General features: G+C 66.8%; 6 protein-coding genes and 1 long non-coding RNA gene across 12 annotated transcripts; 3 read left to right on the forward strand and 4 right to left on the reverse strand.

Annotated features, from left to right (window-relative positions):
• Positions 1-4: 4 nt before the first annotated feature.
• On the reverse strand, positions 5-2137 carry USP39 (ubiquitin specific peptidase 39; the record flags this gene model as incomplete). Its single annotated transcript, XM_030474391.1, has 6 exons — positions 1759-2137; positions 1590-1659; positions 1412-1506; positions 857-993; positions 627-779; positions 5-61 (listed from the first exon to the last, which is right to left on the reverse strand). Coding segments are annotated over exons 1-6 (846 nt in total), but the record flags the coding sequence as incomplete, so codon positions are not given.
• Positions 1944-24539, forward strand: CUNH2orf68 (chromosome unknown C2orf68 homolog). Of its 2 annotated transcripts, XM_030474387.1 has the most exons (5): positions 2068-2275; positions 2403-2512; positions 3012-3127; positions 3639-3766; positions 24510-24539. In XM_030474387.1, the coding sequence occupies exons 1-4, from the start codon at positions 2181-2183 to the stop codon at positions 3759-3761; spliced, it is 444 nt and encodes a 147-aa protein (XP_030330247.1). In that variant the 5' UTR covers positions 2068-2180; the 3' UTR covers positions 3762-3766; positions 24510-24539. The 2 variants fall into 2 exon arrangements, with proteins under 2 accessions (XP_030330246.1, XP_030330247.1); XM_030474386.1 differs by lacking the exon at positions 24510-24539 and having other exon boundaries at positions 1944-2275; positions 3639-3828.
• On the reverse strand, positions 4358-6976 carry LOC115602937 (vesicle-associated membrane protein 5-like). The gene is made up of 3 exons (XM_030474388.1): positions 6812-6976; positions 5185-5316; positions 4358-4701 (listed from the first exon to the last, which is right to left on the reverse strand). The coding sequence occupies exons 1-3, from the start codon at positions 6812-6814 to the stop codon at positions 4486-4488; spliced, it is 351 nt and encodes a 116-aa protein (XP_030330248.1). The 5' UTR covers positions 6815-6976; the 3' UTR covers positions 4358-4485.
• GGCX (gamma-glutamyl carboxylase) lies at positions 8668-16005 on the forward strand. Its single transcript, XM_030474378.1, is given in 16 exon segments — positions 8668-8944; positions 9030-9188; positions 9627-9792; positions 10047-10125; positions 10211-10317; positions 10461-10503; positions 10505-10625; positions 11032-11159; positions 11161-11283; positions 11688-11819; positions 11892-12043; positions 12133-12302; positions 12391-12521; positions 12601-12748; positions 12827-13010; positions 15182-16005. Coding segments are annotated over 16 exon segments (2370 nt in total). The 5' UTR covers positions 8668-8685; the 3' UTR covers positions 15450-16005.
• Positions 15382-19593, reverse strand: MAT2A (methionine adenosyltransferase 2A). Of its 2 annotated transcripts, none has more exons than XM_030474379.1 (9): positions 19432-19593; positions 18047-18124; positions 17832-17954; positions 17624-17736; positions 17399-17542; positions 17097-17315; positions 16830-17012; positions 16611-16744; positions 15382-16531 (listed from the first exon to the last, which is right to left on the reverse strand). In XM_030474379.1, exons 1-9 carry the CDS (start codon positions 19520-19522, stop codon positions 16429-16431), a joined length of 1188 nt encoding a protein of 395 aa, XP_030330239.1. In that variant the 5' UTR covers positions 19523-19593; the 3' UTR covers positions 15382-16428. The 2 variants fall into 2 exon arrangements, with proteins under 2 accessions (XP_030330239.1, XP_030330240.1); XM_030474380.1 differs by lacking the exon at positions 19432-19593 and adding an exon at positions 19123-19221.
• Positions 21844-22858, reverse strand: LOC115602938. Its single transcript, XR_003989730.1, has 2 exons — positions 22637-22858; positions 21844-22058 (listed from the first exon to the last, which is right to left on the reverse strand). It is a non-coding gene; the product is annotated as an uncharacterized LOC115602938 (long non-coding RNA).
• LOC115602935 (interleukin-1 family member 10-like) lies at positions 22646-24550 on the forward strand. 4 transcript variants are annotated; one of them, XM_030474384.1, is made up of 5 exons: positions 22737-22911; positions 23008-23068; positions 23143-23231; positions 23320-23444; positions 24178-24550. In XM_030474384.1, exons 1-5 carry the CDS (start codon positions 22908-22910, stop codon positions 24496-24498), a joined length of 600 nt encoding a protein of 199 aa, XP_030330244.1. In that variant the 5' UTR covers positions 22737-22907; the 3' UTR covers positions 24499-24550. The 4 variants fall into 4 exon arrangements, with proteins under 4 accessions (XP_030330241.1, XP_030330242.1, XP_030330244.1 ...); XM_030474381.1 differs by having other exon boundaries at positions 22646-22911; positions 23008-23231; XM_030474382.1 differs by having other exon boundaries at positions 22646-22911; positions 23008-23231; positions 23325-23444; positions 24178-24549.

Here is a 24550-nt window from a genome sequence, read left to right on the forward strand (position 1 = left end):
TGCTCCGGTAGTTCTCCTCCTCCAGGAAGTAGTTCCTCAGCGGTGGCACGTTGGATAATGCCTATGGAGAGGAGCCAGGATGGAACCACTAGCCCCATAGCGGAGCCAGGATGGAGCCACCAGCCCCATAGAGGAGTTAGGATGGAGCCACCAACCCCATAGAGGAGCCAGGATGGAGCCACCAGCCCCATAGAGGAGCCAGGATGAAGCCACCAGCCCCATAGAGAACTTAGGATGGAGCCACCAGCCCCATAGAGAACTTAGGATGGAGCCACCAACCCCATAGAGAACTTAGGATAGAGCCACCAGCCCCATAGAGAACTTAGGATAGAGCCACCAGCCCCATAGAGAACTTAGGATAGAACCACCAGCCTCATAGAGAACTTAGGATGGAGCCACCAGCCCCATAGAGAACTTAGGATGGAGCCACCAGCCCCATAGAGGAGCTAGGATGGAGCCACCAGCCCCATAGAGAACTCAGGATGGAGCCACCAACCCCATAGAGAACTTAGGATAGAGTCACCAGCCCCATAGAGAACTTAGGATGGAGCCACCAACCCCACAGAGGAGCCGGGCTGGAGCCCCCAGCCCCACAGCAGGTTGTGGGGGGGTTCCGGGGGTGTCACCTGCAGGACGGCGTTGGCGTAGTCATTGGCCTTGATGTTGTTGAGCCCCACGATGCCGGGCAGGTAGGTGGTGCCGTCGTAGGCCCGGGAGAGCTTGGCCTGTTTGTCCAGGTTGGAGATCTGCTGCGCGGTGAACGTGGGCTTCAGCACGTACTACGGGGGAAACGGGAGTCAGGAACGGAGGGGATACGGCGCTGAGCCCCCGCTGTGCCCCCCCCGGGCCCTGGCACCGTGATGTCCTCCAGGGACGAGTCCAGGATCTCGTAGTTGTCGGGCAGGCAGTAGAACTTGAGCGTGTGCAGGTTGAGGAACACGTGGTGGCTCAGCTGCACGCTGTGGATGTAGGCGTGAGAGCGCAGCCCCCGGCCTGCGGGGGGGGACACCGGCATCAGGACATGGGGGGGGGGGTCACCCCGGCTGTCCCCTCTGCAGCCCCTTGGGATACCCCCATGTCCCCCCTGGGGAGCACCCCAGCCCATGGGTGTCCCTCGTGTCCCCCCTACCCCTGTGCCCCCCCCATTCCCCATGTCCCCCCTTCCCAGTGCCCCCCCCATTCCCCGTGCCCCCCCCCATTCCCGGTCCCTCCCCATCCCCGTGCTCCTCCCATTCTTTGCCCCCCCCTTCCGGTGGGCCCCCCCTTCTGGTGCCCCCCCATTTCCTTTGCCCCCCCCCCCCCACTTCCGATGCGCCATTTCTTTTTGCCCCCCCCCCCAATTCCTTGCCCCCCCACCCCTTTTCCCCCCCCATTCCCGGTGCCCCCCCCATTCCCGGCGCCCCCCGCTCACCCTGGAAGTACTTCCCGCACACGAGGCACGCGTACACGTTGATGTGGGACAGGGAGATGGAGCAGAGCTTCTCGAAGTCGAAGTCCAGGACGCTCCTGCGGGGGGGGCAGAGCTCAGGGGGGGGCACACACACACACCCACCCCCCGGGGGGGGACACCCCAAACCCCCCCCGCTCACTTATTGATGGTGTCCAGGTACGGGCAGTGGCGGCTGCGCTGGTCCTCGGGGTCGAAGCGGCCATAGCGCACTGCGGGGGCATTAACGGGGGGTATTAAGGGGGGGGGTATTAAGGGGGGGCATTAACGGGAGAGGATAAGGGGGCCCCGCTCCCAGCCCCGCTCCGCACCGGTGGGCTCCGGCTCCGGGTCGGAGTCCCCCTCGGGCTCCCGCTCCCGCTTGCCCCGCGCGGCGGCGCCGCCGGGCCCCGGTTCCCGCTTGAGCCGGGCGGGATCCAGCGCGGGGAGCCCCAGCCCCGGCTCCGCCGCCTCCCGCCGGGCGCGCTCCCGCTCCGCCTCCCGCCGGGCCCGGCCCCGCTCCACGTCCGCGTCCCGGCGGCTGCGGGAGGAGCCCCGCGATGAGGACCCGGACCCGGACCCGGACCCGGCGCCGGGGCCCCGCGGCGCCCGCTCCCGCTTCCCTCGGCTCGACATGGCGGCGGCGGCACCACCGCGACCGCGCATGCGCCACCGGCCGCCGGCCGCGCCCCGTTACCGGACGGGCTCTTAAAGGGGCCGCGCCCCGCCCGCGCCGCGCCGGGACCCGGCGGCGATGGAGGCGGCCGCGGGTTGGCGCTACCGGCCGGGCGGGCGTCTCGACATGAGCCACGGCTTCGTGCGGCACATCCGCCGCAACCAGCTCGCCAGGTACCGGCACCGGCGGGGCCTGAACCGGCACCGGGGCACACCCCGCCCCTCCCCGCGGTAACGCTCCGGTTCCCCCCCCCCCCCCCGCCCCGTTATGGGTGTTGCGATATGGTGTGGGTCGCGATAGGGACGCGTACGAGAGAGCGCTGCGGCAGGCGCGGGGCCGCGCCCGGCTCCCCGTGACCCCCCCCCGGCCCCGCCGGCCCGACCAGCCCGTGTACAGGCCCCGGCGGCGCGGTGAGACCGGCTGTGGGGCACCCATGGGGCGATGGGGCTGGGGGCAGCCATGGCGGGATGGGGCAATGGGGCACCCATGGGGTGATAGAGATGGGGGGCACCAATGGGTGCAATGGGGATGGGGGGCAGCCATGGGGGGATGGGGACGGGGGGGGCACCCATGGGGTGATGGGATGGTGGGGTACCCATAGGGGCAGTGGGGATGGGGGGCACCCATGGGGTGATAGAGATGGGGGGGCAGCAATGGGTGCAATGGGGATGGGGGGCACCCATGGGGTGATGGGGATGGGGATGGGGGAGCACCCATGGGGGGAGGGGGATGGAGGGCACCAATGGGTGCAATGGGGGTGGGGGAGGCACCTATGGGGTGATGGGGATGGGGGGGTACCCATGGGGTGACGGGGCAATGGGGGGGGCACCTATGAGGTGATGAGGCAATGGGGCACCCATGGGTGCGATGCCCCCCCTCGGCTGGGCGCTGAGGCCATGGGTGCCGCAGGGGGTCCCGGGGGTGACACCAGCCCAGGGCCCCCCCCCGACCCCCGCGGGCCGCGGCTCTTCTGCCTTGAGTACGAGGGGGACGACGGCAGCGTCACCAGTGTCATCGTGCACCAGGTGGGGCCCTGAGCACCCATGGGTGCGGGGGGGCACTAGGGGGGCTCAGGGCACCCATGGGTGCAGGGTAGGGGGCGCTGTGTGCAGGGGGGGGCCACTGTCCCTGGGATGAAGTGGGGGTGCTGCTGAGGGGTACCCAGTGGGGGGGTGTCTGGGGGGCTGTGTGGGGCACAATGGGTGCATGATGGGTGCTAGGTCCCCGGGGGTGGGTGTCATGGGTCTCAGTGGGTGCTGTGGGTTATAGTAGGTGCTAAGGCGTGGTGTGGGTCATAATGGGTGCTGTGGCTCACAGTGAGTGCTATGAGGGTCGGTGGGTGCTGTGGGTCACAGTGGGTGCTATGGGGCTCAGTGAGTGCTGTGGGTCACAGTGGGTGCTGTGGGGCTCAGTGAGTGCTGTGGGTCACAGTGGGTGCTGTGGGTCACAGTGGGTGCTATGGGGCTCAGTGGGTGCTGTGGGGCTCAGTGAGTGCTGTGGGGCGCTGTGGGTGCTATGGGGCGCTGTGGGTCGCAGGGGGACAGCGCAGAGGACGTGACCCAGCGCGTCTGTGCCCGGAGCCCCCTGGAGCCCCCCCTGCGCCGGGCCCTGTGCCAGCGGGTGCAGGACGAGCTCAGGCAGCGCCGGGGCACCGGCTGACACCCCCCGGCCCCCCGTGGGGACACCAACCCCCCGCGGGGTCAATAAAGGTTCCATGAGGCTCTGGGTGCTGTGGGTCGCATTGGGTGCTATGGGGCTCAGGGGGTCCTGTGGGTCGCAGTGAGTATTATGGGGTACTATGGGGCTCAGGGGGTGTTTTGGTCAGGTTTGCCCAAATTGGAGGCCTTGGGTATTGGGGGGGGGCATCAGTTGTTATTGTAGGGTCTCCCCAAAACAGACCCTGGTGTTTGTTTATTGTAGGGCTCCCCTGTTAATTACCTTGTTGCTCTGTTATTGTAGGGTCTCCTCTCAACAGACCCCATGATTTGTTATCGTAGGGTCTCCCAAAAATAGCTCCTGATGGTTTATTATTCTAGGATATCCCTAGAACTGATTCCTTTGCCCTGTTATTGGAGAGTTTCCCCCAGATAGAGCTGGCTGCTTATTTATTGTAGGGTCTCCCTGTGAATCAGTTGGTTGCTTTGTTATTGTAGGGTCTCCCCTAAACAGACCCTGCAGGTTTGTTATTGTAGGGCCTCCCCAGAGCTGCTCCCATTGGTTGTTATTGTAGGGCCCCCCCAAAGCAGACCCCACAGTTTGTTATTGGGGGGTCCCCGGTGTTTATTTACTGCAGGGTCCCCCGAGATCCGCTCCCGTTGGTTGTTATTGTAGGGTCTCCTGCTCCCGTCCATGGCGGGGTCCCCCCGGGGCCGCTCCGCTGCGGTCACCGCGGGGGCTCCGCGGGTGCCGGGGGGGGGCCGGTGGCGCCGGGGGGGGCCGGTACCGGGCCCGGGTCCCGCCGCAGCACCAGCACCAGCACCAGCACCAGCAGCACGATGAGGACGAGCCCGGTGCCGGCCGCCGCCGCCGCCCAACGCCGCCGGGAGCGGTGCGGCCGCTGCAGCGCCACCGCGCGGCTGCTGCGGGAGAACGACTCGCTCTGCGGGGGGGGACGGAGCGGCTGCGACCAGGGACACCCCCAGGGACACCCCCCAGTGTGTGACCCCCCCCCCGGGCTGCACGCACCCCCTTTGGGGCTCTGTGTCCCTACAGTGCCCCCCCCAGTCTCTATGTTCCTATAGTACCCCCCCAGTCTCTATGTCCTTACAGTGTCCCCCCTAGTCTCTATGTCCCTATAGTGTCCCTCCCCCAATCTCTATGTCCTTATAGTGCCCCCCGTAGTCTCTGTCCCTATAGTACCACCCCAGTCTCTATGACCCTATAGTGCCCCCCCAGTCTCTTTGTCCTTATAGTGTCCCCCCCCAGTCTCTACGTCCCTATAGTGTCACCCCCAGACTCTATGTCCTTATAGTATCCCCCCCAGTCTCTATGTCCCTATAGTGTCCCCCCCAGTCTCTATGTCCCTATAGTGCCCCCCCAGCCTCTGTCCCCATAGTGTCCCTGTGGTGTGCCCATGTCCCACCATGGCGCGCAGGCTCTGAGCGCGCGTGTCGAGGTCCCGCAGGCGCCCGTCCCGCTCCAGCGCCCGCAGCATGTTCTGCTGCATCAGCCCCGCCACCGCCTCGGCCTCGCGCTGGCACTGCCACAGCCCCGCCTGCGGCACCGGGACAGGGGGACAGGGGAACGTGGGGGACATGGGGACATTGGGGACTGGGGGAGCATGGGGGGACTATGGGGACATTAGGGACTATGGAGACATTGGGGACATTGGGAACATGGGGGACTATGGGGACATTGGGGACAGGGGAACATGAGGGACTATGGGGACATTAGGGACATTGGGGACTATGGGGACATTGGGGACAGGGGGAACATGGGGACATTGGGGACAGGGGAACATGAGGGACTATGGGGACACTGGGGACAGGGGGAACATGGGGGACTACGGGGACATTGGGGACTATGGGGACATTGGGGACAGGGGGAACATGGGGGACTACGGGGACATTAGGGACTATGGGGACACTGGGGACTATGGAGACGTTGGGGACATTGGGAACATGGGGGACTATGGGGACATTGGGGACAGGGGAACATGGGGGACTATGGGGACATTGGGAACAGGGGGAACATGGGGGACTATGGGGACATGGGGGACAGGAGAACATGGGGGACTATGGGGACATTGGGGACAGGGGGAACATGGGGGACTATGGGGACATTGGGGACTATGGGGACATTGAGAACAGGGGGAACATGGGGGACTCTGGGGGCATGGGGGACAGGGGAACATGGGGGACTATGGGGACATTGGGGACAGGGGGAACACGGGGGACTAGGGGGACATTGGGGACAGGGGAACATGGGGGACTATGGGGACATTGGGGACAGGGGGAACACGGGGGACTAGGGGGACATTGGGGATCAGGGGGGACCCGGAGACATGGGGGACATCAGGACATTGGAGACACAAGGACCACAGGTAAGTGGAACATGGGGACATCTGGGACATGGGGACATTGGATCCGAAGGGGATCTGAGACTGTGGCGACTATGGGAACACAGGGGACATGGGGACCACGGGGACATTGAGACTATGGGGACATTGGGACTGTAGGAAAGGGGCACGTGGGGGAATGGAGACTATGGGGTCATCAGGACATTGGGGACACTGGGGAACAGGGACTCTGGAGACATGGGGACCATGGGGACATCACAAGGACATGGGGATTGCAGAGAAGGGATGATGGGGACATGGACACCATGAGGAGGGGGCACACAGGGACTGTGGGGACAAAGAGAACTTGGGGACACAGGGACATGGGGACCATAGGGACATAGGGATCATGGCGACACAGGGACTATGGGGACCATAGGGACAGAGGGAGCAGGGGGACACAGGGGCTAGGGGGGAATCGGGACCATGGGGAAGGGGCACATGGGGACATGCAACCATGGGGGCCACAGGGACCATGGGGACAACACGGGGACATCGGGAATGTGGGAACGTGGAGGCACAGGGGCCATGGGGATGATGGGGCCAGGGGAAAGGGGCCCGGGGGGAGGGCAACGCGGGGAGGCCCCGGCGGGCCCGGGTCCGGGTCCCCCCCGCCGGGAAGCCGAAGCGGCGCCGGGGCCGCGGCGCTCACCATGGTCCGGTGCCCGGTCGGTGCCCGCTCGGTGCCGGTCCCGGAGCGCCCGGGCCCGTCCCGCCCCCGGCGCGGGAGGGACCGGGACCGCCCCCCCGGGGCACGGACCGGCACCGTGTGTGTGTGTCCGCAGCGGGACCCCCGTGTCCGCAACCCTCCGCGGGACCCTCCCACCCCTTGTCCCCTCCCTGGGACCCCGTGTCCGTGTGTCCCTCCCCCGATGACACCGGTAACAGCGACACCGCCACACTGCGCCCTTTGTCCCCAGCGCCATGCACCGGGCTGGGTCCGCCCCTCGGCGCTGCACAGCCTGTCCCCCCCTTGTCCTCCCCCCATGTCCCCTTCATTGTGCCCCCATGTCCCCATCTGTGTCCTCCCCTGTGTCTGCACGTGTGTCCTCCCCACGTGTCCCCATCTGTGTCCTCTCCCCATGTCCCCCCACTTGTTCCCCCCCTGTCCCCACATGCGTCCTCCCACACGTCTTCATGTGTTTCCTCCCTCTATGTCCCCCCAAATGTGTCCCATGTGTCCCCCCCTTGTCCTCCCCCCATGTCCCCTTCATTGTGCCCCCATGTCCCCATCTGTGTCCTCCCCTGTGTCTGCACGTGTGTCCTCCCCACGTGTCCCCATCTGTGTCCTCTCCCCATGTCCCCCCACTTGTTCCCCCCCTGTCCCCACATGCGTCCTCCCACACGTCTTCATGTGTTTCCTCCCTCTATGTCCCCCCCAATGTGTCCCATGTGTCCCCCCATCAATGCCCCCCCCCCCCACGTCCCCTTCATTGTGCCCCCATGTCCCCATCTGTGTCCTCCCCTGTGTCTGCACGTGTGTCCTCCCCACGTGTCCCCATCTGTGTCCTCTCCCCATGTCCCCCCACTTGTTCCCCCCTGTCCCCACATGCGTCCTCCCACACGTCTTCATGTGTTTCCTCCCTCTATGTCCCCCCCAATGTGTCCCATGTGTCCCCCCATCAATGCCCCCCCCCCACGTCCAATCACTGTGTATTGGTGCCCCGGGGGTGTCTCTGTGTGGGGATGGTGCCGGTGGCCACGAGGACAGTGATGATGGTGACGATGGTGACGAGGCCGAGCTCGAGGAGCAGCTTCGTGTTGTGCCACCAGAGCCGGAGGGTGACCCCCTGTGCCATGGTCCTGAATGCTGCGACTGCGGGACAGCGATGCCATGGGGACACCCTGACACCACAGGGACACCATTGTCACTGTGGGGACATCCTGACACCATGGGGACACCATTGCCACCATGGGAACACCCATTGTCACCCTTGGGGACACCCATTGTCACCCATAGGGAACACCCACTGTCACCCTTGGGGACACCCTGACACCATGGGGACACCATTGCCACCATGGGGACACCCATTGTCACCCTTGGGGACACCCTGACACTATCATTGTCACCCCAGGGACACTATTGTCACCCATAGGGACACCATTGCCACTATGGGGACACCATTGCCACCCTTGGGGACATCCATTGTCACCCATAGGGGACACCACTGTCACCCTTGGGGACACCCTGATACTATCATTGTCACCCATAGGGACACCATTGCCACCATGGGGACACCCATTGTCACCCTTGGGGACACCCCGACACCATGGGGACACCATTGCCACCCATAGGGACACCATTGCCAGCATGGGGACACCACTGTCACCCATAGGGACACCCACTGCCTCCACGGGGTCCCCCGTTCTTAACCCCGCCCCGCTCGGGGCTTCCGGGAGCGGCGGCTCGGAGGGTGGGCGGGGCCTGGGGTGGGTGTGTCAGGGCGTGGCTCTGTTGGGCGGCCGCGATTGGTGGGTGCGCCCCGTGACGTGCTGTGACGTAGAGCGAGGGGCGGAGCCGCGGCGATGGCGGCGGCAGCGGCGGGAGAGCAGCGGGAGCGGGACGTGCCCCGAGCCCCCGCGGGCCCGGCGCGGCGGCGGCGGCCGGAGCAGGCCCCGGGCCCCGCCGCTGCGGAGCCGGAGCCGGGACCGGAGCCGGAGCCCAGCGTGACCCGGCGGCTGCTCGGCTTCGAGCTGCGGGACCTGACCCGCTGGCACCGCTTCGTGCGGCTGCTGCACCGCCCCACAGACCCCGCCGCGCTCGGCGCCTTCCGCGCCGCCTTCGGTGAGCACCGGGAACCGGCGGGGGACACACACTGCCACGTCGGCCGCGGGTGAAGGTCCCGGCGGTCATTGCCCCCCTCCCGCAGGGCTGCTGATGGTGCTGGACGTGCCGCAGGAGCGGGGCATGGCGCTGCTGGACCGGCGCTTCCTGGACGGGCTGGAGGTGTGCCGCTTCCCGCTGCTGCCCGCGCTGCGGCCGCTGCCGCTCGACGGCATGTACCTGCTCTACACCGTCATGATGCTCGGTACCGGCACCGGCAACGGGACAGCGGCGGCAGGGGAGCAGGGAGGGGTGGGACATGGTGGGGACAGGCACTGGGATGGAAACTGTCATGGTAAAGGGTGATGGGCGCTGAGATGGGTGCTCGGGGTGACACTGGGACAGAGATAGGGGTGAGGTGGGGACAGGGACATGAATGGGAGCCAGAGAAGGATGGGGACACGGGGACAGGCACCGGGATGGGAACTGCCCTGGCAGAGGGTGGTGGGCACTGAGATGGGTGCTCGGGGTGACACTGGGACAGGGAAACAGGGGTGGGATGGGGGCATGGGGACAGGGACCCAAAGGGGAGCCAGGGGCAGGGAAACGGGTGAGCTGGGGACCCGAAGGGGAGCCGGGGAGGGATAGGCACAGGCAGGGGACATGCTGGGGCTGCCCTGGGTGTCACCGTGCCCCGGTGCAGGGGCGCTGGGCATGATGCTGGGGTGCTGGTACCGCCTGAGCTGCGTGGCCTTCCTGTGCCCGTACTGGTACGTGCTGCTGCTGGACAAGACCTCCTGGAACAACCACTCCTACCTGTACGGGCTGCTGGCCTTCCAGCTCACGCTGCTGGGCGCCGACCGCTACGGGTGCGTGTGGGCACCGGGACCCCCCCCCAGCACCGGGACACTCTGGGGTTGGGGCACCCATGGGTGGCACAGGGAGCCCCTGTGTAACTGGGGTGCTCTGGTTGTGGCACAGGGTGCAGTGTCCCCATAGGGTGACATAAGGGTGACCCCTGTGTCACCAGTGTGGTCCCCAGGGGGTGTCCCCGTGGCAGTGTGGTGACAGTGACCTGGTCACCCTGTTTCTTGGGGTGCCCCCCCCCCCCGTGTCCCCACAGGTCTGTGGATGGGCTCTTTCGGCCTCAGAAGAGAAACGCACACGTCCCGCTGTGGAACTACACCCTGCTGCGAGCCCAGGTGAGACTTGGGGTCCCCAGTGTGCCCATGGGGTGCCCGGTGTGCCCCTAAGGGTCCCTGTCCCCACACTGTCCCTGTGCCCCAGATCTTCCTGGTGTACTTCATCGCGGGGCTGAAGAAGCTGGACATGGACTGGGTGAGCGGGTACTCCATGGGCTCCCTCGCGCGCCACTGGCTCTTCACACCCTTCAGGTGAGGAGGAGGAGGGCGATGGGGGGGGTAATGGGGTGAGGATGAGGAGGGTGATGGGGTGAGGGAATGAGGATGAGGAGGGTGGTGGGGGTGAGGGAATGAGGATGAGGAGGGTGCCGGGGTGATGCCGGTGCTGTGGCCAGGCTGGTGCTGTCGGAGCAGAGCACCAGCCTGCTGGTGGTGCACGGGGGGGGGGCTCCTGCTCGACCTCTCGGCCGGGTTCCTGCTGCTGCTCGACGCCACCCGCCCCATCGCCCTCGTCTTCGTCACCTACTTCCACTGCATGAACTCGCAGCTCTTCAGCATCGGTGAGAACAGCGTCTGCACCCGAAACACCCCCAAAACACCCCCAAAACACCCCCAGGGACCCTGAAACACCCCCAAAACACCCTCAGGGACCCCAAAACCACCCCTAAAGCACCCCCAGGGACCCCAAAACACCCCCAGAGCACCCCCAGGAACCCCGAAACACCCCCAGGGACCCCCACAACACCCCCAAAGCACTCCCAGGGGACCCAAAAACACCCCTCGAGCACCTCCATCCTAGGGAGGTGCATCTGAGCACCCTCCCACCCCCCCCCCCCCCAAAACCACCTCTAAACTGTGCAGGGGACCCCTGGGCACCCCCAAATCCCCCCCAAGCCTGGTCAGGGGACCCCCTAAACCCCCCTGCCCCGGTGCACAGGGGGGGTCCCTGAGCCGTGCCCCCCCCAGGCATGTTCCCATACACCATGCTGGCCAGCAGCGGGCTGTTCTGCCACCCCGGCTGGCCGCGGCGCCTGGTGGCGCGGTGCCCGCGGTGGCTGCGGGGGGGGCTGCCCAGCACCCGCCCCCCCCCGCCACAGCCCCGACTGCCACTACGGGGCGCGGGGGGGGCTCCGGCCGCGGCAGCACCTCGCTGCTGCCTTCACCGTGCTCTACGTGCTGGAGCAGCTCTTCCTGCCCTACTCACACTTCATCACCCAGGTGGGGGCAAAGGGGGGGGTACTGGGGGGGGCAGGTTTGGGGGAGATGGGGGGGTATTTTGGGAGATATTTGGGGGACCATGGGGGGGCTTATTTGAGGACATGGAGGCTTTTGGGGGCATGGGCGCATTTGAGGGGACATGGGGAGACCTTGTTTTGGATGTGAGGGGCAGTTTGGGGGACATGGAAGGTGGTTTTGGAGACGGGGGGGGCACTTTGGGGGATATTTCATAGGACCTGGGGGGTACTTCTGAAGCAGGGGGCATTTTCCTTGGCTGCAAGGATGGGGTTTGGATGCAGGGGGAGCACTTTGGGGGATATGGGGGTGCTTTTTGGAGCCATAGGGCGGTGCTGGGGGGGGGCACAGGGGTCTCATATCCCTTCCTTGTGTGTGTCCCCCCCCAGGGCTATAACAACTGGACCAACGGCCTCTACGGCTACTCCTGGGACATGATGGTTCACTCCCGCTTCCACCAGCACGTCAAGATCACGTACCGGGACGGGCTCACTGGGGACGTGGGGTACCTCAAACCGGGGGTGAGCAGAGCCCGGGGGGGGGGCACGGGACACAGGGGGTGCCCGCAGCCCCCCAACACCCCCCCGGGGTAGGTGTTCACGCAGAGCCGGCGCTGGAAGGACCACGCGGACATGCTGAAGCAATACGCCACGTGCCTGAGCCAGCTCCTGCCGCGCTACAACATCTCCGAGCCCCAGATCTACTTCGACATCTGGGTCTCCATCAACGACCGCTTCCAGCAGAGGTTTGGGGGGGGGGGTATTTTGGGGGGGGGGAGCAGCAGCACCCCCAAAGGTGCCGCTGGGGGGTGCTGAGGGCCGGGGGGTGCCGCAGGCTGGTGGACCCGCGCGTGGACGTGGTGCGGGCGCCCTGGTCGCCGTGGCGCCGCACGCCCTGGGTGCTGCCGCTGCTGCTGGAGCTGTCGCCCTGGCGCCAGCGGCTGCAGGAGCTCGAGAGCAGCCTGGACGGGCACACGGACGCCGTCTTCATCGCTGACTTCCCCGGTACGGGGCAGCCCTGGAGGGGGGGGTTTGAACCCCAATGATGGAGAGGGGGGGCTGAACCCCTATTTGTGTCCCCCCCCCCCCAAAGGGCTGCACTTAGAGAACTTTGTGAGTGAGGACCTGGGCAACACGAGCCTGCGGGTGCTGCGGGGAGAGGTGCTGGTGGAGCTGGTGGAGCAGCACCAAAACCACTCGCTGCGGGAGGGCGAGGGGCTGCAGGTCAGTGCAGGGGGGGCAGCGGGGAGGGGTTGGGGGGGGGTTCATGAGGCTGAGCCCCGGTGTGTGTCCCCCCCCGCAGCTGCCGGCGGGGCAGTACCACAAGGTGCACACGGTGTCCGCGGAGCCCTCGTGCTACATGTACCTGTACGTGAACACGACGGCGCGGGCACTGGAGCACAACCTGACGCGGCTGCAGGAGCTGCGGGACCGGCTGCGCAACGGCACCGGTGAGCGCCGGGATGGGCCCGGGGGGATCCGGGCGGGGGGGGGGTCAGCACCGGCACTGAGCGCGTCCCGCCCCGCAGCGCCCGAGCCGCTGCCCCCGGAGCTGCGGCCGCTGCTGGGGGAGCCGCTGCCGCCCGGCGCCGCCGCTGACCCGCTGGTGGCGCTGCTGCTGCGGAGGGAGCGGCGGCGGCGGGAGCGCGGGGCCGGGCTCGGGCAGCGCCTGCGCCGCTTCCTGCGCAGGAAGCTCCATCTGTTCCGCAGGAGGTGAGAGCACTGACCCCCCCCGACCCCCCCGGGCACCCCCTGACCCCCCCCCGGGCACCCAACCGCGGGGGGAGCCCCAACCCCATCACTGCCCCCCAACCCCATCACTGACCCCCAACCCCGTCACTGCCCCCCCAATCAATCACTGACCCCCCCAACCCCGTCGCTGCCCCCCCAATCAATCACTGAGCCCCCAATCACTGACCCCCCAACACCATCACTGACCCCCAACCCCATCACTGCCCCCCAACCCCATCACTGACCCCCAACCCCGTCGCTGCCCCCCCAATCAATCACTGAGCCCCCAATCACTGACCCCCCAACACCATCACTGACCCCCAACCCCATCACTGACCCCCAATCCATCACTGACCCCCAAATCCATCACTAACCCCTAACCCCATCACTGCCTCCCCAAACCTCATCACTGACCCCCCAACCCATCACTGCCCCCCCCAACACATCATTGACCCCCCAGACCTCATCATTGACCCCCCATCGCTGACCCCAAACCTCCTTATGGCCCCCCCCCATCACTGACATCCCCCCAGCCCTCAGCACTGACCCTCAAACCCTCCTTGATGTGACCCCCCAAACCTCATCACTGCACCCCCAAATTGTGGCCCCCCCAACTCCTCATCCTTGACCCCAGCCCCTCATCACTGTCACCCCAGGACCTCAGCAGTGACCCCCCCAACCTCTTGTCAGCCCCCCCTGCTCCTCCATCACTGCCCCCCCCAACCTCTCCTTTATGGCCCCTCATCATGTGCCCCCCAACTCCCTCCTCACTGACCCCCAACCCCTCCTCACTGCCCCCCCCAAACCTGCTGCAAACCCTCATTGCTGACCCCCCCTCCTCACAGACACCCCAAACCTTGGTACTGACCCACAACCCCTCATTACTGCGCCCCCAACTGGTACAGACACCCCAAACCCCATCACTGACCCCCCCTTCTCATTACTGTTACCCCCCCCCACCTTCTTACTGCCCCCAAACTGGCACTAGAGACCCCCCTGCCTTGTTACTGCCCCCCCAAACCCATCACTGACCCCAAACCCTCCTTATGGCCCCCCCTCATCACTGACATCCCTCCCCAACCTCAGCACTGATCCTCAGACCCTCACTGATGTGACCCCCCAACTTTGTCATTGCACCCCCAAACTCTGTGGCCCCCCCAACCCCTTATTACAGCCCCCCCAACTCTCATTACTGTGACCCCCCCAAACCCTCATCCTTGGCCCCAGCCCCTCATCACTGTCACCCCAGAACCTCAGCAGTAACCCCCCCAACCCCTTGTCAGCCCCCCCTTGTTCCTCCATCACTGCCCCCAACCTCTCATCGTGGGCCCCCATTACTGTGACCCCCCCAACTCCTTGTAACAGACCTCCCCCAACCCTTCACTTTGTGCCCCCCAAATCCCTCATCACCACAACCTGCTACTGAACCCCACCCCCCCATTACTGCCCCCCCATCACAGACACCCCAAACCTTGGCACTGACACATAACCCCTCATTACTGCCCCCCCAGACTGTTACAGACCCCCCCAAACCCCATCAGTGCTCCACCAAACCTTATTCCTACCCCCCCTAAACTCTGTTTACAGACACCCCAAACCTCATCTTTGCCCCCCCCCCCATTATTGACACCCCTAACCCCTCATGGACCCCCCCCCCAGCCTGTTTTTGCTGACCTCCACCCCCTCATTACTGTGCCCCTCTTGTTATGGCCCCCCCCAATCCCCATCAGTGACCCTCAACCCCTCCTTATGGGACCCCCCCAAACCTTGTACCTGTGCCCCCAAACTCTCACTGTGCCCCCCCCACTCTCATTACTGTGGCCCCCCTAAACTCTCATTATGGCCCCTCATTATGTGCCCCCCAACCCCCCATCACTGCCCCCCCAAGCCTTGACACTGATCCCCCCAGACACCCCAAACCTTGACACTGACCCACAACCCTTGTTACTGCCCCCCCAAGCTGTTACAGACCCCCCCCTCGTTACTGCCCCCAAACTGCCATTAGAAACCCCCCCCAACCCCATCCCTTACCCCCCCAAAACCCCATCACTGACCTCCAAACCGCATCACTGCCCCCCCATTACTGCCCCCACCCCCCCGTCACGGTTTAAGCGCCGAACCCCGGACACCCCCTCACTGCCCCCCCCCCGCAGCGTGCTCATGACGTGCATCTCGCTGCGGAACCTGGCCGTGGGGCGCCCCCCCCCGCAGCGCCTGGCGCAGGAACTGGCCTTCGCCGACTGGCGCCCGGCCGAGGAGGAGGAGGAGGGTGCTGGGGGGGCCATGGACACGGCGGGGGGGGGGCACGGAGCCCGAGCTCTGAGCGTGCCCCCCCCCAGTGAGCCTGAGCGCGGCGCATTGAACCCAGTTTTATTTGCCAGTTGGGGGCAGTTTTGGTGGAATCGGAACAAAATGGAATAAAAACCTCGGGAAAAGAAGGGAAATAAAATAAAAACCAAAAAGGGGGGGCCCCCCCCTTCACCTTCCCCCCCCCCGTTCCCCCCCCCCTTTGCCAAGGCACTTGGGGGGCCCGGCCCCCGGGACAGGCAGTAAACAAGCCGGCTTCTCTGTACCACACCGGCCAAAGCGCCCGCTCCCGGGGCTGTCACCCCGCTTTGGAGTGGGAATTGGGGGGGGGGGTGATGGGGGAGGATGGAGAAGGAGGGGGGGGGATGCTGGAGGGGGGAATCAAGAGCTGCCGCGTGAGCCGGGGGCTTCTCTGTACTCACACCCCCCCTCAGCACACAATAAATACACCGCTAGAAAAACACGTTCAAGTATCAACACCCCCCCCCCCCAAAGCTTTGAGTGCCCCCCCCCACCCCAGGATCCATCCCTAAGCTCGGCCGAGCCCCCCCCCCGCCCCCCCCCGGGGGTGGGTTGTGCAGTTTGTGGAGTCACTTCGGTTGTTGGCTAAAAAATACAACTTAAAACAACCAGAAAAGGGTTTTTCCTCCCCACACGGGGGGGGGGGGGTGGTTTTAACACCGTGGCCCCCCCCCAACCCATGTGTGTGTGTGTGTGTGTCCCGTAAATGTGTGTCCTCTGAAGGAAAGGGGGTTAAAATCAGGGTTAGGACAAGTCCAGCACCAGCAGGGGCCCCCCCCAGCTCCATTTGCACCGTGGGGGGGGGGGGACACACACGGTGTTAACCCCCCCTCGGGGGGGGCTTTTTGCCATCTCTGAGCTCAGACGTGCCACCAGGTTTCAAGAGCAGCCGGAGGGGTTGGGGGGGGCCGAGGCCACGCGTGGTCCCCATGGAACCGATGGCGAGAGGGAAGAGGGAGGGATATGGGGGGGCCAGGGGGGGCCCAGCTCTTGCCCCCAGAGCCCAGGGGCTTCTCTGTAGCCTACGCCCGCTGGGGTGGGGGGAAAAGCCTGACAAGGGCCGGGATTTTCCTCAGTACTTGAGTTTTTTGGGCACTTCCCAAGGGAAACTGTCCCTACCGAAGTGGCCATAGGCTGCGGTCCTCTGATAGAGAGGCTTCTTCAGGTCCAGGTCCCTGCAACGACACAAGCGCGGTGCTCAGCCCCCCCAGTGTGTGTCCCCCCCAATCCCTGCTCCGTGTCCCCCCCCGTTACCTGACGATCACCCCGGGGCGAAGGTCGAAGTTCTTCTTGACTATCTCCAGCAGCTCCCGCTCGCTCTTCTGCGAGGTGCCGTAGTGGAAGATGGAGATGGACAAGGGGTGCGACACCCCGATGGCATAGGACACCTAACAGTGGGGATGGGGGGCACGGAATAAGCCTGAGGAACCCCCCCCGAGCAGCGCGGGGAGGGGGAGAGGCAGCAGCACCCACCTGCACCAGCACCCTGCGGCACAGCCCGGCCTTCACCAGGGATTTGGCCACCCAGCGCGCGGCGTAGGCAGCCGAGCGGTCCACTTTGGTGTAGTCCTTCCCCGAGAAGGCGCCGCCGCCGTGTGCCCCCCACCCCCCGTACGTGTCCACGATGATCTTGCGGCCCGTGAGGCCGGCGTCACCCTGTGGGGACACCGCCAGCAGCGCCCCCGTCACCGTCACCGTGGCGGGGCCAGCGCCGCGGGGCCAGCGGGAGCGCGGCCTTACCTGGGGACCGCCGATGACGAAGCGGCCGCTGGGCTGGAGGTGGTAGATGGTGTCGTCGTCCAGGTACTTGGCCGGCACCACGGCCTTGATGACCTTCTCCTTCAGCGCGTCCCGCATCTCGTCCAGGGACACCTCCTCGTCGTGCTGCACCGAGATGACGATGGTGTGCACGCGGATGGGGATGACGGCACCGCGGTCCTGCATGTACTGCACCGTCACCTGCCGACACGGGGGGGGACACACGGGGCCGTCAGGGAGGCGTGGGGACGCGGGGCACCGGGGTATGGGTGCCGCAGCCTCACCTGCGTCTTGGAGTCGGGGCGCAGCCAGGGCAGGGTGCCGTTGCGGCGCAGCTCGGCCAGCTTGGCGTTGAGCTTGTGCGCCAGGACGATGGTGAGGGGCATGCACTCCTCCGTCTCGTCCGTGGCGTAGCCGAACATCAGCCCCTGCGTGAGGGGAGGGAGGTGTGGGTGAACCTAGGGCTCCCCTGGCCGCGCTGCGGTGGCTCCGGCGGCGCGAGGCCTCACCTGGTCCCCAGCACCGATGTCCTCCTCGCTGCGGTCCAGGTGGACACCCTGCGCGATGTCGGGCGACTGCTGCTCCAGCGCCACCAGCACGTTGCACGTCTTGTAGTCGAAGCCTGGGGCAGAGCCGAGGCCACAGTGAGCCCGGTGTGCTGAGACCCTCCCTCCAGCACCGAGCCCTGACACCCCCCCACGTCCCCCCCGCACATACCTTTGGAGGAGTCATCGTAACCGATGTGCTTGATGGTGTCCCGAACCACCTTCTGGTAGTCAACGGCCGCGCGGGACGTGATCTCCCCCGCCAGCAGGATCATCCCCGTCTTCGCCACCGTTTCTGGGGGGAAGGAGGGTGATGTCAGTGCCGGTGGCACCCACCCTGCGCCAGTGGCACCCACCCCATGTCCTCCCGGGGGGAGCCACACTCACCACAGGCCACCTTGGCATCGGGGTCCTGCTTGAGGTGGGCGTCCAGGACAGCGTCGCTGATCTGGTCGCAGATCTTATCTGGGGGACAGAGGGTGAGGCTGTGACAGGGCACGGCCCTTCCTTCCGTTGGGAAGCGGAGCACGAGCCTCCCATTAATCCAGAGGGCTCCGACCGTGCACACAAGCCCTCGCCTTGTCCCCGAGCCGGCTTCTTAGCCTGGAATTCCAGGCATTTACCAGTTAAGCTCCAGTTACAGCCGGGTCAGAGCTGGGGCTCAGCCACGGATGGCGGTGCCGGAGGGGCCTGGCACTGCCAGGGCTCCCGGCTTTCCCAGCTGGAGCGTGCCAGCTTCCGGCTCCCGGGGGGTGCTGCTGCGCACCCGCCAGCTCCCACCGGATACCCAGCGCCCGGGATGGGCTATGGGAGAGGCCGAGCCCCCTCCGGCTCCCTGCAGCTTCCCAAAGGCCACCCGGAGCTCGGCTGTGAATAAGCAATTCCCAGGGACCGTGGCGTCCTTGGCCACGACCTTTTGGGCCGGATCTGGGAGAGGATGAGGCAGCACCGGGCTGGGACGAGGGGGGGGGGCGGCTCCCCAGGGCTCTGCTTGGGGTGAAAGAGCAAAGGGACGGGCCTTCCACCGCACCCGGGTGAGCAACTCCTTATCCCTGCGGCAGCAGCGCGTGACCCGGGGCGTGGGGAGCCCCGAGGGCACCGGCAGCGCAGGTGCCGGGCTCTGGCCACGCCATGGGGCAATGCGGCCCCCCAGGGGCTGTGGGGCACTGGGGAAGCCATCCCCATTGCTGGGGGGCGCTTGGCACCGCGCTGTGACCCACGGGGATCTGGGGGGAGGGGCTGGAGCAGCCCCCATGGGGGTCCCGAGCCTCCAGCGCGGGGGGGTAGGACCGGGGAGCCCCAATCCCCGGCACCCCCCGCTGAGGGAGACCCGCTGACCCCGCGGGGCACAACCAGGATCTGCTCAGTCACGGCTGAGTCACGGCGGCCCGAACACACCCCCCCCCCCCGCCGCTGCGTCACCCGGTAACAGCCCCCCAAACCCCAACCCCTACAGTACGTACCGTGTCATATCGCGACATGTCGCGGGTGTATGTTGCCCCCCCTTCCCACCCCCCCACAACACCCCACGCGGGAAGCACGTGCGCGGCGGGGGCCGCAATGCGGCGCGCGCCGCCCCGCCACTGCGCGCGCGCCCGCTGGCGTCATCGCGCCCCCCCCCCACCCCCCCCCTTTAACCCGCCGCCGGGAGACCCCCCCCCCGAGCGCGCGCGCGGCCATCAGCCCCCTCCCTTCCTCCTCCTCCTCCTCTTCCCCCCGCCCGCCCCGCGGCCTGCGCCTGCGCCCTCCCGCGCCCCGGCCGCGGCCCGCACCTGGGTGCCCCTCGCCCACGGACTCGGAGGTGAAGAGGAACGTGCCCTCCTCGATGAGCACCTCGTGGAAGCCGTTCAGTTGCCCGTTCATGGCGCTGGCGGAGCGGGGGCGGCAGCGGCGGCAGCGCGGGACCCGGCAGCAGCTCACTCGGCCGCGGCAGACTGAGCGCGGCGCCCGCCGCACCGCCTCTATTTGTACCCTCCTCGCCCCGCCCACCCGCCCCGCACAGCCAATGGCGGGCGCCGAACGCGCCGCGGCGCAAACCACTGCGGGCGAGCGGGGGAGGCGCTGGAAGTCACTCCCGCAGCGGCCGCTCCCGCTGCGCCTGCCCCGCGCCCTCCGCGGACAACCGGCCGCCAGACGGAGGGTCGAGAGGGCGGCTGGGCCGGGCCGCTTCCCCGCGGAGCGCGGCGGGGCGGGCATTAACCCGCGCGTCCCCCCCCGGCACCCCCCTCCACCGGCGCGGCCGCATGGAGCCTCCCGCGCTGCCCGGCGGCTCGAGGCGCGGGTGCCGGGCGCGCATGCGCGCTGCGCCGCCCGCGGGCGGCGGGGCCGGTCCCTCAGCGCCGCCGCCATCTTGCGGGGCCAGCGGCTCCGCCATTGTGCGGGCCCAGGCTCGGCGCGGCGGGACGGGCACCGGGAGCCGGTAGCGCTGCGCTAAGGGTTTAAACACACACGGGGTGCAGCAGCCCCAATGGGCCGGCACTGTCAGCACCACCCTCAATGGCCGTGCCAACCCCAGCCCGCCACTGGGACATGGGCTCGTCCTGTCCCGGCGCCACCCCGGGGCGGTCTCCAGGCTGGAGACTGTCCCACAGGGGATGGGGAAGGTCCAAGTCCCCCAAGCACAGTGGCAAAAGCAAGGAGGAGGCCACGGGCTGTGTGTCCGGGTGGGAAATGGACACGCAGGGATTCCTGTTCCCATTGGGATCCAGCGTGATGCCTCACATCGGGGTGGGAACCGCGCTTTCCATCCCAGCATCCCCCAAGCTTCAGGACAAGGCGATGCTGGCACTATTATCCCGCCTATTCCATGCTTTGTGCCAAAGTGCAGCCCAATTCTCCCACCCCATCCAGGTTCACCCTCCACAAGCACCATTCCCGGCAGCTCCCGCACCCTCCATCACCCACATCCAGCTCAGGATGAACAACCGGGAAGCCAACAGCATCTGGGAGCACCTGGGACATGGAGAGATCCCTGTTCCTGGCGCTTGGATCATTGTTACAGCACCGCTGCTGGCTCAGCGTCACCTGCTTGGCACAAGCTGAAGCCTTCGGGACCTCCATTGGGATCAGGATTGTGCCCCAGGGATGCTCCTGGAAGTGGGGTCTCACTATCAACACCCTGATGGTTTAGTGGTCGCCAAGTCCTGTTTATCCAAGGTCTGGCACTTGTTTAGTGTCCCTGTGCCCAGGTGATGTCCTGGCTCTTCCATCCCTTCTTCCCAAGGGGTGCTATGGGATGTCAGGGATTCCCATCGGACCTGGCCAAACGCTCCCAGGAATCCTCCCTGATGTGCCATAGGGACCCCGCTCACACCCAGGGAGTGCCAGGATCCGTGAATTCCTGAGTCCAGCTCCTCATCCCTATGGATGGTCAGGGCTGAGGTGGGGCCGGGGCCTGGAGCCATTGTGGCCTCTCGGTGCCTGATGCAACCGGGCGCTGCGGTTGCCAGTGCTGGAGCCGTCCCAGCGCCGGCACCGGCCTCTCCCTGGGATGCAGCCAGGACAGACAGAGCCCCGGCACCCAGGACAGACGGACACTGGGCACACGTATGCCCAGGGCAGAGGGGACACCCAGGACAGATGGACACCCGTGTCCCTGACACTGAGGGCAGACAGACACCCGTGTGTCTGATAGCCAGGACAGATGGACAGCCAGGACGGATGGCTGCACTCTGCACCCTGACACCCAGGACAGACGGACACCCTGCGCCCTGACACCCAGGACACATGGACACCCATGTCCCTGATAGTGAGGGCAGATGGACACCCGTGTCTCTGATAGCCAGGACAGATGGCTGCACTCTGCACCCTGACACCCAGGACACATGGACACCCATGTCCATGATACCGAGGGCAGATGGACACCCGTGTCTCTGATAGCCAGGACAGACAGACAGCCAGGACAGATAGCAGTACCCTGCACCCCAATACCTTGGACAGATGGGCACCCTGACACCCAGGACAGACACCCTGTGCCCTGACACCCAGGACAGACAGGCACCCTGCACCCTGACACCCAGGACAGACACCCTGTGCCCTGACACCCGGGACAGACAGGCACCCTGCACCCTGACACCCAGGACAGACGGGCACACAGACACCCTGCCCCACGGACAGACCCCGGGGCAGAGCCAGCGAGGGCAGGACCCCGGGGGAGCCGCGGGACACGCCTCGCCCCGCCCACCTCATTTGCATACACCTCATTAGCATACGGGGCGGGAAAGCACTCCCTTTTCCCGCCCCTGGACGTACACTGGGTCAGGAATCAGCTCCTGGAGGAACCGCGGAGCTGCCCCTCAGGGGCCGGAACTCGGGGGTGTCTCCGGGGGGGCTCCAGCACCCACATTCCCGGTCACTGGTTGCTGCTCCCGCTCGTCATGTGCAAACGCTCCTCCCGGTACTGCTGGGAATGGGAATAAACGGAGGGGGTCATGGGATGGGGAAAGGGGGATCCCCCCCCCTCAACACCCACTTCTAGTTCTGGCCCACACAGAGCCCCGGACCCGGCTGCCAAGGCACCCCCTGCTCCACAGGGACCCTCCACCCAGGCTGGTGGGTGCCCCCTGCACCCCAATGCGTACCTGCCCTGGCTGAGGGGTGCCCCGTGCACCCCGGGAGCCCCTACCCTCATTCCCAGGCACCCCAAGGAGCCCCCACCCCGGCTGCTGGGCATTCCATGCACCCCAAGAACAACCTGCCTTCCTTTGCAAGCATCCCAGGGCCCCCCTGCCCTGGCTCAAAGGCACCCTATGGACCCCCCAGCCCAGCCAGCAGGCACCTCAGTGTCCCAACAGCACCCATGCACCCCAAGGGCCCCCTGCCCTCATTCGCAGGCACCCTGTGCACCCCAAGGAGCCCCCACTCCAGTCTTGCCCTGGATCATAGGCACCCCCCCCCGAACAGTGGGGTGCACCCCAAGGCCCCCCCGTCCCACCTGGTGCCCCCCCCCGCCCCAGGGCCCCCCTCATTGAGACATACCCGCTCCGGTGGCGCAGCGAGGAGGGCGCCGCCCCCCCAGCGCCGAGGTTGACAGTTCGAGTCTCGCCTCCGCCACCTCCGACGGGCGCGCTGACCCCCGGCTCTGTCCCCATGTGTGTGTGTCCCGTTCCCGGTGTCGAGCGTCCCCGGTGTGTGTCCCCCCCGCTCCGGGCCGTGCCGAGCCCGCGGCGGGGCGGAACTCAGCGCTTCCCCCTCCGCCAGCGGTGTGGCAACAGCTCCGCCGCCCTCCTCCTCCTTCCTTCCTCGTCCCATGGGTGAGCGGGGACCCCCGGGAGCGGGCAGCGGCGGCGGGGCCATGGCGCGCCAGCCCGCGCTCCCCCTCGCCCTCCTCCTCTTCTATCTCCGCGCAGAGGCCGAAGCCGCCGCCCGCGGCCCCGCGCCCGCCCCGCGGAGCGCGGTGTTCCGGTACCGGTGAGTGGCGCTGCGGGAGCGGCCCCGCGCGGGGCGGGGCGGAGGGGGCACCGCTGTCCGCGCTGTCCCCGCAGGATCTGCGACGTGGACCACAAGCGCCTTTACCTGCGCGACGGGCGGCTCGTGGCCGGGCACCTGCAGGGGGCCAACGCGGCGCGGGAAGGTGAGGGGGGACCCCGCGGGGGGGGGGGACACAGATGGGGACCCCCCCCGGGCGCGCCCTGACGCGGGTATGGGGGGGGTGACCCCAGAGAAGGTGTTTTGGGTGCCCAACCGCGCCTTCGCGCCCGCCCGGCTGCCCGTCATCATGGGCATCCAGAACGGGTCCCGGTGCCTCGCCAGCGCCCCCGGCCCCCGGCCCAGCCTGTGCCTGCAGGTCAGCCACCGCCAGCGGGGGGACAGCGCGGGGGGGGCACCGATGGGATGGGGACACCAAGGGGAATGGGGACATCAGTGGGGATGGGGACATCAATGGGAATGGGGACATCATGGGGACACCAATGGGATGGGGACAATAATGGGGATGGGGACATCAATGGTGATGGGGACATCATGGGGACACCAATGGAGATAGGGATATCGATGGGGATACCAATAGGAATGGGGATATCAATGGGGACACCAATAGGAATGGGGATATCAATGGGGACACCAATGGGACGGAGTCACCAAAAGGATGGGGACAGAATGGGGACACCAGTGGGAATGGGGACAGGATGGGGATGGGGACACCACAGGGATGGGGACAACAATGGGGACACCAAAGGGATGGGGACACCATGGGGACACCAATGGGAATGGGGACACCACAGGGATGGGGACATCAACGGGAATGGGGACATCATGGGGACACCAATGGGGATGGGGACAGGATGAGGATGGGGACACCAATGGGGATGGGGACGTCAATGGGGACACCAGTGGGAATGGGGACATGAAAGAGTTTGGGACATGAAAGGGATGGGGACACCCTGGAGAGGGGACACCACGGGGCTGGAGTGACCGCAGCCCCCGCTGTCGCGGTCCCCCGTCCCCGTGTGGCTGCCCGGTGCCGTCCCGGTCCCATCCCGGTGCCGTCCCGGTCCCGTCCCGCGCCGGTGCCGCCGCAGGACGCCGACATCCGGGAGCTGCCCCGCGCCGGGCCGGCCTCGGCCGCCTTCACCTTCTTCCGCTCGTACCGGGCCGGGCTGTGGCGCTTCGAGTCGGCCGCGAACCCCGGCTGGTTCCTCTGCACCTCGGCGCGGGGCCACCAGCCCCTGGGGCTCTCCCGGAGCCACGATGCCACCACCCGCCTCGACTTCTACTTCAGCGCCGCCGAGTCCCCGGAGCCCGGCACCGCCCCTGGGGACGGTGACACCCCCACTGGGGACCGGGACCCCCCCACTGGGGAGCGGGACCCCCCCATCGGGGGCGGTGACACCCCCCGGTGACCCTGGTGACGCCGCGGGGCAATAAAGCTGCCGAGGGCACCTGTTCCCGTGT

The sequence above is a fragment of the Strigops habroptila genome, unplaced genomic scaffold, assembly GCF_004027225.2.
Source record: "Strigops habroptila isolate Jane unplaced genomic scaffold, bStrHab1.2.pri NW_022045586.1_ctg1, whole genome shotgun sequence".
Taxonomy (NCBI): domain Eukaryota; kingdom Metazoa; phylum Chordata; class Aves; order Psittaciformes; family Psittacidae; genus Strigops; species Strigops habroptila.

Excerpts from the sequence above, each read along its gene's own strand:
- MAT2A (XM_030474379.1), bottom strand. The coding sequence starts at position 19,522 with ATGAACGGGCAACTGAACGGCTTCCACGAGGTGCTCATCGAGGAGGGC. Across the intron at positions 17,543-17,623 it reads ACATCGGTGCTGGGGACCAG|GGGCTGATGTTCGGCTACGC; the intron begins GTGAGGCCTCGC and ends CCCCTCACGCAG. Across the intron at positions 17,316-17,398 it reads GCCCCGACTCCAAGACGCAG|GTGACGGTGCAGTACATGCA; the intron begins GTGAGGCTGCGG and ends CCGTGTCGGCAG.
- CUNH2orf68 (XM_030474386.1), top strand. The coding sequence starts at position 2,181 with ATGGAGGCGGCCGCGGGTTGGCGCTACCGGCCGGGCGGGCGTCTCGAC. Across the intron at positions 2,276-2,402 it reads CGCCGCAACCAGCTCGCCAG|GGACGCGTACGAGAGAGCGC; the intron begins GTACCGGCACCG and ends GGGTCGCGATAG. Across the intron at positions 3,128-3,638 it reads CCAGTGTCATCGTGCACCAG|GGGGACAGCGCAGAGGACGT; the intron begins GTGGGGCCCTGA and ends TGTGGGTCGCAG.
- LOC115602937 (XM_030474388.1), bottom strand. Across the intron at positions 4,702-5,184 it reads CTCAGAGCCTGCGCGCCATG|AGCGAGTCGTTCTCCCGCAG; the intron begins GTGGGACATGGG and ends CCCCCCCCGCAG.
- LOC115602935 (XM_030474381.1), top strand. The coding sequence starts at position 22,748 with ATGTGTGTGTGTCCCGTTCCCGGTGTCGAGCGTCCCCGGTGTGTGTCC. Across the intron at positions 23,232-23,319 it reads GGCCAACGCGGCGCGGGAAG|AGAAGGTGTTTTGGGTGCCC; the intron begins GTGAGGGGGGAC and ends GGGTGACCCCAG. Across the intron at positions 23,445-24,177 it reads GGCCCAGCCTGTGCCTGCAG|GACGCCGACATCCGGGAGCT; the intron begins GTCAGCCACCGC and ends GTGCCGCCGCAG.